This window comes from Aphis gossypii, chromosome X (assembly GCF_020184175.1).
Source record: "Aphis gossypii isolate Hap1 chromosome X, ASM2018417v2, whole genome shotgun sequence".
Lineage (NCBI taxonomy): Eukaryota > Metazoa > Arthropoda > Insecta > Hemiptera > Aphididae > Aphis > Aphis gossypii.
The window spans coordinates 53333122-53347115 of NC_065533.1; the positions used below are offsets into that span (position 1 = coordinate 53333122).

The 13994-nt window shown below is 31.1% G+C and overlaps 1 protein-coding gene across 1 annotated transcript in view; it reads left to right on the forward strand.

Moving 5' to 3' along the window:
- Positions 1-328: 328 nt before the first annotated feature.
- Positions 329-13994, forward strand: part of LOC114127890 (scavenger receptor class B member 1-like) — a 75679-nt gene continuing 62013 nt past the window's right edge. Inside the window, exon 1 of the mRNA XM_027992246.2 lies at positions 329-1524. Within this exon, the coding sequence (XP_027848047.2) occupies positions 1302-1524 (223 nt within the window). The 5' untranslated portion in view covers positions 329-1301. The remainder of the gene's footprint in view (positions 1525-13994) is intronic.

Sequence of the window (13994 nt, forward strand, 5' to 3'; positions counted from 1 at the left end):
GAGGAAAATATTATATTATAATATATTATATTTCACACGGATTACGAGACTGCTATATAATTATTACAACACGCGAGTATTAAAAAAAAAAAAGTAAATAAATAAAACGGCATCAAAACACGTTTAACCTACCTACCTATAAAATATCAACAACATAGCTGCAGTGTGTACGCCAAACGGACACATGACGTGATGTGTGTTCACAACAACAACAATACTTCAATATAATATTATCATAATACGAATATAGTAGTTTTTTCGTTATTCTCGTCCGATTTTAGTCGGCACATATCTCACGTACCTTATCAGCACGCGCGAATTGGATCGATTTTTCGTTTGTTGCACAACTTTTGAAACATCATCATCATATCGCGGTGTACGTGTGGTATATGAATATATGCGTAAAGGTACACATTATACGCATCGGAGCGATTTTCAAGAGGAATATAAGTCCCGAGCCAAACAGCGGTGACCAAGGACGTTTAGAAAAATATCCGTCGGTTCTCATCGAACTCACGTCCGAGTAACCTCCCCTAGGTCGTATCCGGTTGCACGCGGTTTGATTGTGAAACGCGTGAGCTGTCGGCGGCGGCGGCGGTCTGGTTTTCTGCCACGATCGTCGCCGTGGTCGCGACCTCCGATGTCCAAGACCTTCGTAAAATTGAACAGAAAAAAAAACGCGCGCACACACACTCGCACGCACACGACCGCGTACGCTTGCTACATCTCTTCTATGCGTGGTTTTGAAATTTTTTTTTTATCGTCACTTTTCGAGTAGGGATTCCAGACGGCCACCGGATAGTGGGAGTTTGCTCGGTCCGGCGAGTCGTCAATTCCCGCTGGCCTACTGCCGTTAACATATTGTTATTAATCATATACTCGCGTAAATGATATGATATGTTCTGTACGCGCCATCCGACCGTCGGTTAAATTGATATAATATATATAACATATATTATTAATATATTGTTTTCGATCGAAGCGATTTCGCCGCATAGTGCGCGTATCATCGTCGGTTCACATTCGCGACGATACAGCTCTACGTCCCATACATACGTATCATTACATTGTTATATAAGATCCATTGTGCGCCCATGATCTGTTTTCCCGAGTTATACAACATCGATCGATATCGATCGCCACCGTCGCTGCCGCCGCGCGTAACGCGTACATCGTCGTAGTACCCTGCGAATCCGACCGTGTCGATCGGTACGCAGCGGGTCCACAGCGGGGGTGCACGTTACACATCGAAAAGATAATTTATACATACGCGTGGAGACTTGAACGCACGGATCGCAATCATGAGGAACTTGTTCAGCATGCTCGGTTTGTCGTACACGCCGTCCAAAGGCGACGGCCGGCGCGCCAGCTACAGCGCCGTGCCCGTGGACCACAGGAGACGTTCGTCGGCGGCCCGGCGTCAGAGTTATGGGGCTAACAGGCGAAAGAGCTTGGACCCGGCTGCGGTTCTTGGCCGACACCTGTTCGACGGTCGTCTAGCCGATCCCAGGACAAGACATACGTGTAAGTACAAATTATGTAGTCGACTCATTGCTACCGCGGTATAGTGTAATCGTAGTATACATTACAGCTGCATAATATACCGACGGGCGTATCGCGAGGGCGCATGTATAAATGTAATATGGAAAATGATAACAAATAGATCGTCGAATGGCCAGCTCGGTATCGAATGTCGACGCTGAAATATATTATGAAATCGGTATCGATACTTGATCGAATGTTAAGGAGGGGGTGGCTTGAGATTCCTTAGCTTAAATTAAAACTACGTTTGATAACGAATCGGGGTAATATTAAATGCTTATATAAAAATATAATCGTCAAGAATTTTTTTTGAGGGAGAGAGGGGGTTATAGCTTCTTAGAATACTAAACTTTTAATCGACGATGAGGTATTATCTCGAACACGTGTATCATATGTGTACGGTATTTGGAATGTTTTTACTTTCATTTTGTTCCGACTTCAGAGATCTCAAACAAAACCAACACCGTCGAATTATTATATATAAACATACATTTTTAAAAGTTTAAATGTGATTAGTTTTGACGTAAACACGTGTCCGCAGCATCTTTGCGATACGCCCTGTTCTATACTAACACCCTGGTGCCGGTTTGCTTTTCGTTTTGACTAATTTTTTTTTGGTACTCAGAAACTTAAAAATTTTACCAAGGTTTTCAACACGATCTTGATCCTGCAGGATGATTGTGATCTATGTCACGACGGTGACGGCACTACATATAGATTGCCATTATATTTTGTATATTGACCGTGATTCGTGTTTTGATATAATTATTTTTATTTATGTTTCAAATCCACATTCATATATGTGATTTAATGTTATGTCATCGTAAAAACAAATCGCTTTTTATCGGTTCCCAGCGATCTATCGCTGTGGTTATTATATCTATAGTAACCTATTATATAATATAAAACTAGGTACAACAGTACAAAAATGCTATGGCGTAGGCCATAGGTTAGATTTTTATAAAACCGTAATAAAATAAGACGAGTATAATAACCATAATATTATGATATACACATTACACATGTTATTATCATTATATTATAAATGTGTGTCACCGTGTAATGATAAAACGGTTCGCGAAACGCACAGCTGCAGGTTTACCGGAAGTTTAGCATGCTACAGAGCAGGTTTTTCTTACAAAAAACGTCTAATATGGCATTACGCTCAACTGTGTTATAATGCATATAAATATGGTAGGTATACACTATACGTAGATAAAATATGAATTAACATAAACACCAAACACGTATAACATTTTTTACTTAGTCCTCGTCGGTGGTTTATGTTTTCACTGTGCGTACATGCACGTATAATCGTGGCCTTACAATATTATTAACGATTGGATTGTATTTGTAAAGTTAAAAAATAATTTAAATGTGAACGAGTTAGTAACATGTAATTTCGATGTTCTAATTAATTTTTATGACAGTAAACGACGTTTTGCAAAATAAGTACTGCACTAATAATATTGTGTGATGTGTAAACCATGGTATAGTACAAACCTGCACATATTATACACAGTGATTTTTTGTATAAGCTCGCGAAATCAGCAATGAAAGAATAAGATTAAAATCAGAAACAAATGTTTCGAAAAGATATAGTAAACCACCTCAAAGCTTACCCGACAATGGCCTTGAAACTAAATTTCAAGGGTGGACAAATTATTAACCTATATTATATATCTAGTGATAGAAATACGATGGTAGTGGATATACGTAAATATTATTTTGATGAGACAACTTATTAATATTAATTAATTGATGAGAGAAGGGGGGCAGTCTGGGACATAATCATTATATAGTAAGCTTCTCATAGCCTACAGTTCAAACAAAGAATAAAAATTCCTTTTTTTTTAAAAATAGGAATGTTGTAAAATATATTATTCTATATCTTATTTTTTTTATTCACTTAATATTCGTTAATCTTTATCTATAGCTGTAGATGATCTCATTTAAAAACCAAAAATTAGAATTTGAACGATTGCTTAAATATTGAGAGTTGAATAGACTCAACACTGTAGAGTAATTATATTTTCATCGTGTAATGACGGTCAATAACACATCTTTATAATAGAAAAATAGGTACATTCATGTAAGCCAAAGTTCAAAATATGCATAATAAAATAAAAGCAAAAAGGTTCAATGGCATGGTAAAATATATTTTTACAGTTCCGACGCATACCAGTGATTGATCACGTGTTTATAGAAAAGCATAATATTAACAATTGAAACAGTATAAATTTATGAATTATTCAGTGAATTTTATATTATTTTGGAATAAAATATAAACATATATATAAATACCGTTACGCAATGGTCAATAAAAAAATTGTTATGAAATTAAATGAAAAAAGAGTACTTAAAAGTTATAATAATAACGGTCGAAAGTTTTAAATTTTATTCGATACATATAATATTATAGTAATTTAGTATTAAGCTTGTATACGAGAAATGTTAAAACTATGATTTGCTGTAGGAAATATACACTCTATACATTAATTAAAATATATTATAAATAAAATAAAACCCATACAAGTTTGCATATTATGTAATTAATACGGCATAACGAACTCTAAATAGTAACTCAAAATACTAACGAGACACTGAGGTTATGGGTTAGGTATGTAGACTACACCACAAAAGTTTGCTGGCCAAGTTACTGATTTTGAACTTTTGATAATTAATAATTTAAAATGTTCTAAATGATTCCAACCATACATAATACCTATACTCATCACTAAGTAAACAATATTGCATTTATATAACATAAAACTTCGTTATGTTTGAAATGTTTTTAATTAAAAATTCCGTACGCAGTCTTATATAATATTATATGAATTGATAAAAGTGAAAACTATAAGTAGGTCAATGCCCTTTTGATGTACAGTCGAGAAAAATAATCAAAATGTCCAAGACGATTTCGCGTATGCCTCACGTGCGTATTTTTCACGTTATTGTTATCGGAATGAAAAAAAACAACCTGCGATAATACTACACACACACACACACACACACACACAATAATAAATATATATATATTATATTAAATTATGATTTAATAATAATAATTCTCTCGTGGAAAATCTGATCGAATCGTTTCAAACTAATAATGTACATAATCAAATACCCTAACCTTATCGTACATCAAGTTGCCTGCCAATATTATTATGTTACTCGATGATGTAGTACTTATAATAATTGTTGTCAGTTATCGCACTTCCATCTATTTCAGGTAGATAGGTACGTTTAGGTCACCGACATTCCGGACCGCATTTCGCGTTTGTGTATAACATATAGGGCCGCGGCGTATAGACGTCCCGCGCGCGTATAATTTTATAACCACATTGAGCCGGAAACCACAAGTCCATAAAATAGATGATATTATTATGCCGATGTCGTATGTGTGTGTGTGTGTGTGTGTGTGTGTGTGTATGTCATGCGAATGGGTAAATTATAACGCACAGAAAATTGTAAAATATCGATAGGTATGGTATAATTACGAGTTATATTATAAACAATTTCTGCCGGGAAGTAGTTATCAAACGATGTATAGCCAAGACCGGAACATCGGGCAAGGATAGCTTGTCCCGTAGACACATGACTCAAGGCAGGCGACCGTGGTATTTGTATATTGTGTACGGGGGACACAGTGATTAGTATCACTCCAACTATATATAATAATATGCAACATATATTATATCTTGGAACGACAGAGGTACCTATAATATAGTGTCGTTAATTTTCAGTTTTATTTTCTTAGAAACAAATGTATAACCTCTTTCGTCCATTACGAATATTATAATATTTATAATATTATACTAGACCAGACGACAACTTAGTATATTATAATATTATTATAAAATATGTACTGCAGAGGGATTTTTTTTCACAGCAGTAAACGCTCGTAGTATTAAATAACACATAACATAAACGTTTTTGAAAATATTTTTATTTTTATTTCTTTTTTTTACAAAATCGTTTACTATTTTTTTTTTAATTTTGTATGAGCAGAGCAACACATCAGATTTTTTTAAGGGGAGGGGGCAAGTACCACTCCACTCCGTTCGCCTAATTTTGAATACTTATCGTAAATTCCGTGTTATGTATGTATAATACCAAAATAATAACTGTCAAAAGAATTATTTTGTAAACATTTTGTTCAGCAATGATTTAAATATCACGGTTAAAGTAAGTATACTTTTAAAAACGTCGAAATAATGAATGTATACTATTAAAATAAACATCCAGTTTACCTATTTGCATATTTCGATACTTGTATGTATATTAATATAATTCTAAACATATTATATAACACTATATATAAATATAATATCGACACTGCCGTGCAGTCCTTGCCGTCCAAAATGTTATTGCTCATTATAAATACAGTAGCTAGTTAATATATTATACGTCACAGGACATTAGCTCTTAAAATATTCAACTTCACCTTTAAAAGTATACATAGGTACTAGCCATGTTATAATAATTGGTCGGCAACAATATTTCCTCGGTAAATATAATTAATTCGTACATACGTGAATAATGATAATTATTACACAGATACGTTCGAGTCGCATAATCAGTATGACCTAATTTTATTCGCGATAATTATAATATTAAAATATATTATATTATATAGCTATTTCCAATCGATCGATGTTTGTAGACGTGCATTTATAGAAACGACGTAAGACGCGCTATAATATTATGCACGTAGGTATATTGGTAATACGCGTATAACCCGCCGCCCAACACGGTGTGAATATTAAATTATATTATATTATAATATAGCGTAATGTTCACTCTCGATTAATTTTACTTTTTAATAACGTGTAGGTACTGGTTCTCTCTGTTGTTTACGAGAAACCGAAAGGTCTTGTAAGGACGTAAATTACACGAAGTATTATAAAGCGGCTGCAGTATAGGCTATATACGTTATTTTATGTACGTGCGCGTGAACGATAAATTTTATAATTTGTTTATAATTATTGTTTATATTATTACTTATCATAAACGACAAAATGTTTTTTTCGAAAAACAACTTAATAACCGATACAAAAATGTAATCGTAGATAATAATATTATAAAACAATAAAAGCAGATACGATTAGACTTATAATATACATATAGAATATATCGAAATGAATCACCTGAAACTACGTTTGCTCTAGACGCAGAAAAAAACTAATTTGTAAATAGATATTACGAATACCATTGTGTGTCATATTAGTAATACATTATTGGTATTCTATTTCTATTTAAGTACCTATTCGTACGTTTTCGTTCAAAAATAATGTTGGTCTTAAAACGAGTGATTTAATAGGTACTTGTTACCACCTAATATAGTTGTTTCTACAATTAATGTCTAGTATACAAAATATTAATATTCTCGTATAAAGTCTTTACGTACACTGAATTATGTTACTATTAGGAGAATACTATATCATTATTGTTTTTGGGTTAATTCATTAATTTAAAAAAATTAAATTTCACGCGGACCCAACAAATAAACATACTAATTTAAATATCAAATTGCTCATTTATAAATCCTTAATAATTATAAGCCTATGTGAACATATGGCCTTCAACTGTGGGGCAATGTTAAAAAATTCAATTTCAATGAAATACAAATCATCCAAAACAAAATCCTACGCTCCATCACAAATGCGTCACCATACGTTTCAAATGTTACTCTCTACACCGACTTAAAAATTAAAACTATACGCAAGGAAACTAAAGCTTACTATTAGTGATTTTTCAACAAACTGCCTTCTCAACCAAATCCTCTTATATCCGGTCTAGCCATTCGCTTAATTCCTGAGAACTCACCATGACGTCTAAAAAGAAATTGGTGCAGAGATCTTTTTAATTATTAACGAAAAAAAAAATAATAATATTAGTAATAAAAAAATTAAAATATATATATATATATACTTAATACATGCCTACATATTATATATTTAAGCAAAAAGAAGTGCGATTACTGCATTCTTCCCTCACCCTTTTCAAGTTACTTAAATTACTTTAGCACATATTATTGTTATGCCTTTGGATATAGATAGTATATTTCCTAATAAATTTTTTTAAGAAAATGTGGACCCAATAAATAAGTAATATCGATGCTCAAAATAACTATTTTATCTTTATTGATAGGAAAACGTACTTTGTACTGTTTCGTTAATTTATACTTTAATATTACATATTATTAAAACTTATCAAGATGTACTACTGTTGTAATGCTGCCTGCATAGGTATGCGATTTGCCATGACGTGCACTTTAATACAACTTTAAACTTAACGCTATAAATAAAGATACTAACAACAAATAGTCAAATAGGTACTTAACGAAACGTTCATGAGTTCATGACATATTTGTGTAAAATACTAGTCAATATTTTATTATTACGATTAATATACTAATCTACTAGGTATGTTGATATATGGGCATGATGAGCTATATATAGTTTGTTTCGATTTATTAAACGGGACAACTATATGAGTTAGTTCCCAATTTGCAATTGCCGAACGGTATTTACCAAATTTTAAATACTAATTTACCAAAATTCATTTTTTTTTCAAATTATTGTCATACATTCCACCAACAATGACATCCTCCCCATTATACTTAGATTTGAACTGCTCAAAATACCTGTGTATGTGGTTGACCGAGGGACACATTAGATTTTTAAATAGGGTGACCTATTTTGTTTTTTTTTTTTTAACATGAAGGAAATAATAAATGCCCATTTCAAATTGATAATAAATGAAAAAAATTAATAACAATTGATTAAAAAAATCATCTATTTTTCTAAGAGCATGATTTGTTTTTCAGGCACTCCTCCCGTAAACAAGCCTATGCGTTTTATATATATATGTAATATGTATGTGTGTTTATTATATAAGACTCATATAGACTCGTAGATATATACATGACTTTTATATACATTATTTAAGTATCAGAAATAATCTATATCATACTACGTATTTGTCGATGATGTTAATAATAAAAAATAGGCTTATATTAATATTTTTATCAAACATTAAATAATATATACAATTTATCAATAGTTTTTTTTTTTTAATATTCATTTTTAAAACTATTAATAGCGTAGTTTTCTTATTTTTTCTATTTCCACTTTGACACTGGAACTTAAATTACAATAAGTACGAGTAACTAGCTGTTAGTTGTAGGCCAACGTTTTCATAAGACTGACGAGATATAAATATAACTACAATCATTGTTACAGATATAATGTTCTATTTATATTACTACAATACTCTTAGATATACTATTGTTATGAATTATATATGATACGAGAACTTTCCCATTCATCGTAAAACCTAATACAATTTCTCAAGCTAACCAATTTGTTTGTACATAAAATAGGAACCAATTTGAACTGCAATCGTATGTAAATGATAAAGAATTTTTATCGGGAACCAATTTGTACGTTTTATTTGACCCGAGAACAAATTCCGTATTATCCATTAAACGAATGAAGTGTTACGCGTGATATTAAAATTATTAACGTAGGTATAGGTATATAGGTAATTTATATTAGAAATAAATATTTCACGAGATAGCTGCTTGATATGTGTTGCGCAATTTATTTATTATGTAGGTAAGTATAAAAAAGATCAGACGCCGTTTTATTATTAACGCGTACCTACTATATGCTGCCTATATAATATATACCTATATATTTTTATTTTGCGGTTAATGCGTGAAATAAAATGGTCGGTGTACAATAATGATGTTGTAAACAAAGAACGAAAATAGATGCCTACATGGCTACAAAATTATTATGCACTGGATACCATTGTCGTGATGATTTAGGGTACCAAATTGCACGTTTATACGCGTTTATATAGATTCAAAACGGCTGTGCATTAACTATTTGACTTAACTAATTAAATTCAACGGGTAAAATAATCTAATCTAATGCGTTAAAAGCAAAAAGTAACAACTTTGTGTTTTTTTTTTTTATTTTACTTCAAAATTCTCAATGTTCCATAAGATGTAAAATAAATTATAAAAAAAAAAACAAACGTACAACTTATCTATAATTTAAGTTATTATTTCACCAACTAATTTTAAAATTTTGATAATTTCAGGAACTAGCTTATATTCTTTTCTAATTTTATATCAATGTCTTCACTTTAAATAGTTGAATAAATTATCAATTTGTCTAGATTTGCATAGATTATAGAAACAACCTGGTATCTGTATAAATACGCAATTACGATTTAAGTAATATACCTACTAATAATATTATAATAATTGTGAAAGAATAATAAATTCTTGACAAAAGTATTTATATCTATGTATCTAATTTTTTTATAAGCGATGATGGTGTATGAAGGTTGAAAATGAATGAATTCACAGTTGTTGTTTCGTACAAGATTAAATTTTGAAATCGAAAGAATAAACGTCAGTACCTAAGCGCTTTTATTGTTTTGTTACTTATCAAATCATTTAACACGGTGTTAATCAAGTAGGTATGCTCACCACTGTTTTTTTTCTATAATAATGCAGTTATTCAAAAATCCTGGTTTTTAGAATTTTTAAATTATACCATATTTTCAAATTTGCAAGATATTCTAGTACTACTTGAAGAGTGCACTGAGAAGATACAAACCACTATTTTTTAAATGATAACTTTTCTTTTACATACCTAGTAATTTTCTTAACAAATAATTTTTCTTAGAATATTGACGTAACCAAATCAAAATTCTAAAGAGTAGTTTTTGGTCATTTAAATGTGTATACTAAGAATAAGGTTAAGAATAAGATATAGAGCCTATAGTAATTTGAAAATTGTAGTAATTTATATTAATCTATCAATATATTCAATACCTGTTTACAATTTATAAAACTAGTCCAAGTACTAGTACAATATCTAAATACTAGATTCGATGTTTCATCAGCTATCTTATATTTCTGTGATACCATTTTTGAGAACTTTTATTATTAGTACCTATAAACATTTTAACAAATAAAAAATAGTTCACATTTTTTATTAGGTTTATCAATATTAAAACGAAAATTATACGGTTAAAAAGACAGATTATAATTTGAAAAACAAAAATTTTCAACACCACAGAACTTCCTTTAAATAGAATGAAAAATTTCAAGAATTCAAAAATATGATTATTAAGTAGGTATATTCTATATTAAAATTTACAAAAATACTTTTAAATTAAAAATGTGTTCGAGATTGCTCGGTGACTCACTCTGTATTCTATTTATTATAAAATATAAATCATCCAGATTTAGGTATGCCGGAAGAACACGACCGTCAACTTAAATATTAATTGTACACATACGAGCACACAAGTTGAGGACTCTATGATGATAATACACGTTATTTATTTGTTCTTAAACTGTAATGAGTGTAATGTATTAAGTGGGCTGATCTATAATAACACTATTTTACAGCCAACGATGATCGCTCGCCGGTGGGTAATATAATAGTGTAATACGTACTTACTACCTACATATTATAATTATTATACTCTTCTTAAAGGATACTGCATACAATCTGGGATTACCCATGACGAATTTGTGGTCGGGTTAAAAATTAAATTTATATAAAATGCAAACCGACATTCCGACGTCCGTACAACCGCGTTACTGAGAATAATGAATATGATAATTATTATAATAATAAAAATTGCATGTACTGCAGTCGCCGAGACTTTAGTAAGCAAATCGAATCCATAATAATTTACTTCGTTAATATTATACCTTTATATCATTTTGATCGGCGATCGGACCTACTTTTAAGTGTGGGCACGGCAAAATATTCGTATGAATGATTATTATTAAATAGAGACGGGGAAAAATGAAAACATTTTAAACTTTCGAACAAAAGAATCACGAATTCGTGAAAAATATGAAACGCGTAGGTCTCCACAGGTGCTCGACCTCGTGGTAAAAAAAAATTACATACTTTGCACAGGCACTGGAATTTCCGGGAATACGTCTGTATCCACCTGACAGACGACTATATATGCATTAAATTCCAAAAATAATAACTTTACATAAAGGATTCTTAAGCGTGATTTACACTTCCTACTGTAAAAAATCGATGAAAAAATGGTAATCGTTTATGCTCTGCTCTATATGCAATAGTAGTTTAAGCAAATATCTATAAAGTATAATTCACTCGTAAAGGTTCTTCTCAAAATGGTATTTTCGGCGCGAAGACAATACCATATACTATTATCATAACGTACATCGCAAATAATATTGTATAAATAGTTGGCGCAGCAGACGCATATCTGCCTATCTAAACATATATAATATTACATTACCATATGTAAAACGCGACCTCGCGGGCCACGTCGTTCAGAATCGATTTAGCAGTCGAGTTGTGCACTTGTAAATCGCACGACGATATAATATAATATAATAATAATACACTTGTTGAATACAAAACGCTATCGTCTCTATCGCAATGTGATAACGCGCAGTAGCTATGTAGGTACCTATATAATATTATATTAGTACAGATCGTTCTCATAATAATATTTATGTATTATCTATAAATTCTCTACAATAGTGTTTACTATTATCAATAAAGGCGTAACATAGTCGAAGTTACGATATGCTCGAGTTAATCAAAAAAAAAAAATTACTCGACTGATTTTCATGAAACATTTACGTCAATCGATTCAGCGAGATCTGCAATGTTATGTGGTCCACTTTAAAATATATTGCAAAGTGTTTTTGTTTTTTCATTTTGAATATTTATATAATGTACCTATGTCTTTTACATAGGCAGCTGCACTGTTTCAATAAAAATTATATCAAATAGACTAGTTAAAACTTTTCGGGGATATGTTGAAGTATAGTAAGTATCCTCTTTCTACCTCGGAATTCGACTATTTTAAACCAATCATTTGACCGCGTTAAACATGTTGTTAATTTTAGCGAATGGAGGTACTGAGCTGTTTATACCATTTTTAACACACTGCAAATTCATATTGCATTTAGACACAAACATTGAGCAGTGCGAGCCGTTTTTTATTATTTTATAACATTATATAGATCGTTTTTTTCTCCGAATGTAGTTAGCAAAGCTTGTGTATTTACATATTATATATTTTATATTATGTAAAACTGTATCTGTATACGTTTATCGGAAGATTCGTTAAGTCGTTATTAACGTTTATAAAAGGCACTCGTAGTAAATAATACATGACTAATTTTTGTTTTACATATCATACCTACCTAAACCGACAAGACGTGTACTAATGCCAACGCAAAAAAAAATTTCTTTACGTTTGTGGTTTATTGCACATTTTCGTTTTATGAAATCCAAACATGTGTCGAGCATTTTTTATTACTATTCCTCTTAAGAATTTCAAACGATCGTGTTGTCATTTTTATTATTGTACTCAGATTGTGAGTATTGCTCCAATTTTCTTATTTTCCCCTTGGTTGTGTACGACCTAACCCCCCCTAAAAAAACCTCTTCAAGACGTCAGACCAACGTAGAATTTGCAATCTTTACAATCGTGATTGTATACGCATATGATATATACTCTTATGGAATTTGAAAACAAACAGCCAAGAGTAGGGGACTGTGGCGTACTACACTCGGAGATTGAGGTTGTCTGCCCCCTACTGCATTGACTTAAATCTCAATGAAACGTCAGATATAATCGAAAACACGTATATACTGCCTTATTATATATTATTATCATTTGTCGGTATCTCATTGTTAAATCATCATTGATCTAAGGATAGTCGCCAATTATTTTCTAAATTTCGACTTTTACTATTATATTGATTATAACGATTTGTTAACTATTATTTATCATTTAGTTATCATCAGTTATCAAGCCATGAAGTCGTTAGATACCGCAAAAAGTCGATGTGTATACTGTATATATTATAATAATGTATAGTAATGATGTGTGGTTGATTATTGACATTTTAAATTTTATATTATACAGAAATCACATATAAACGTATTTCTTGTACAAACCCTTCTATAGTATACTTAGTTTTAAAATCTTTGTCCTCGAAAAATCTCTAGCGAACATTAGTAATTAGTTATTCAGGATTTAGTAGAATTCTCATAATATGATTACTTCGATAGCGCCATCATAGGTATATTTATATGAATTATTATATAATATTCACACGAGCGTTAATTTAAATATTATCAACAAATATATTATCGTACGCACTGTTGGATATGACATAAGAATAAAAAGAAACAGCACAGCACTTCGAACATTCGTAATTATTCTTAAATAATTGAGCCTATATTATACAAGCCGTATATTAGTACTATTGTATTACACATCAATGCCATCATACATACCTCGTTTTGATGGACAAACTAGTAACGACGACATCAATTGAAAAAAAAAGTAGATTACGATCTTGATAATAATAAATAATAATATTATTATAAGCTATTGTCTAACAACGTTTT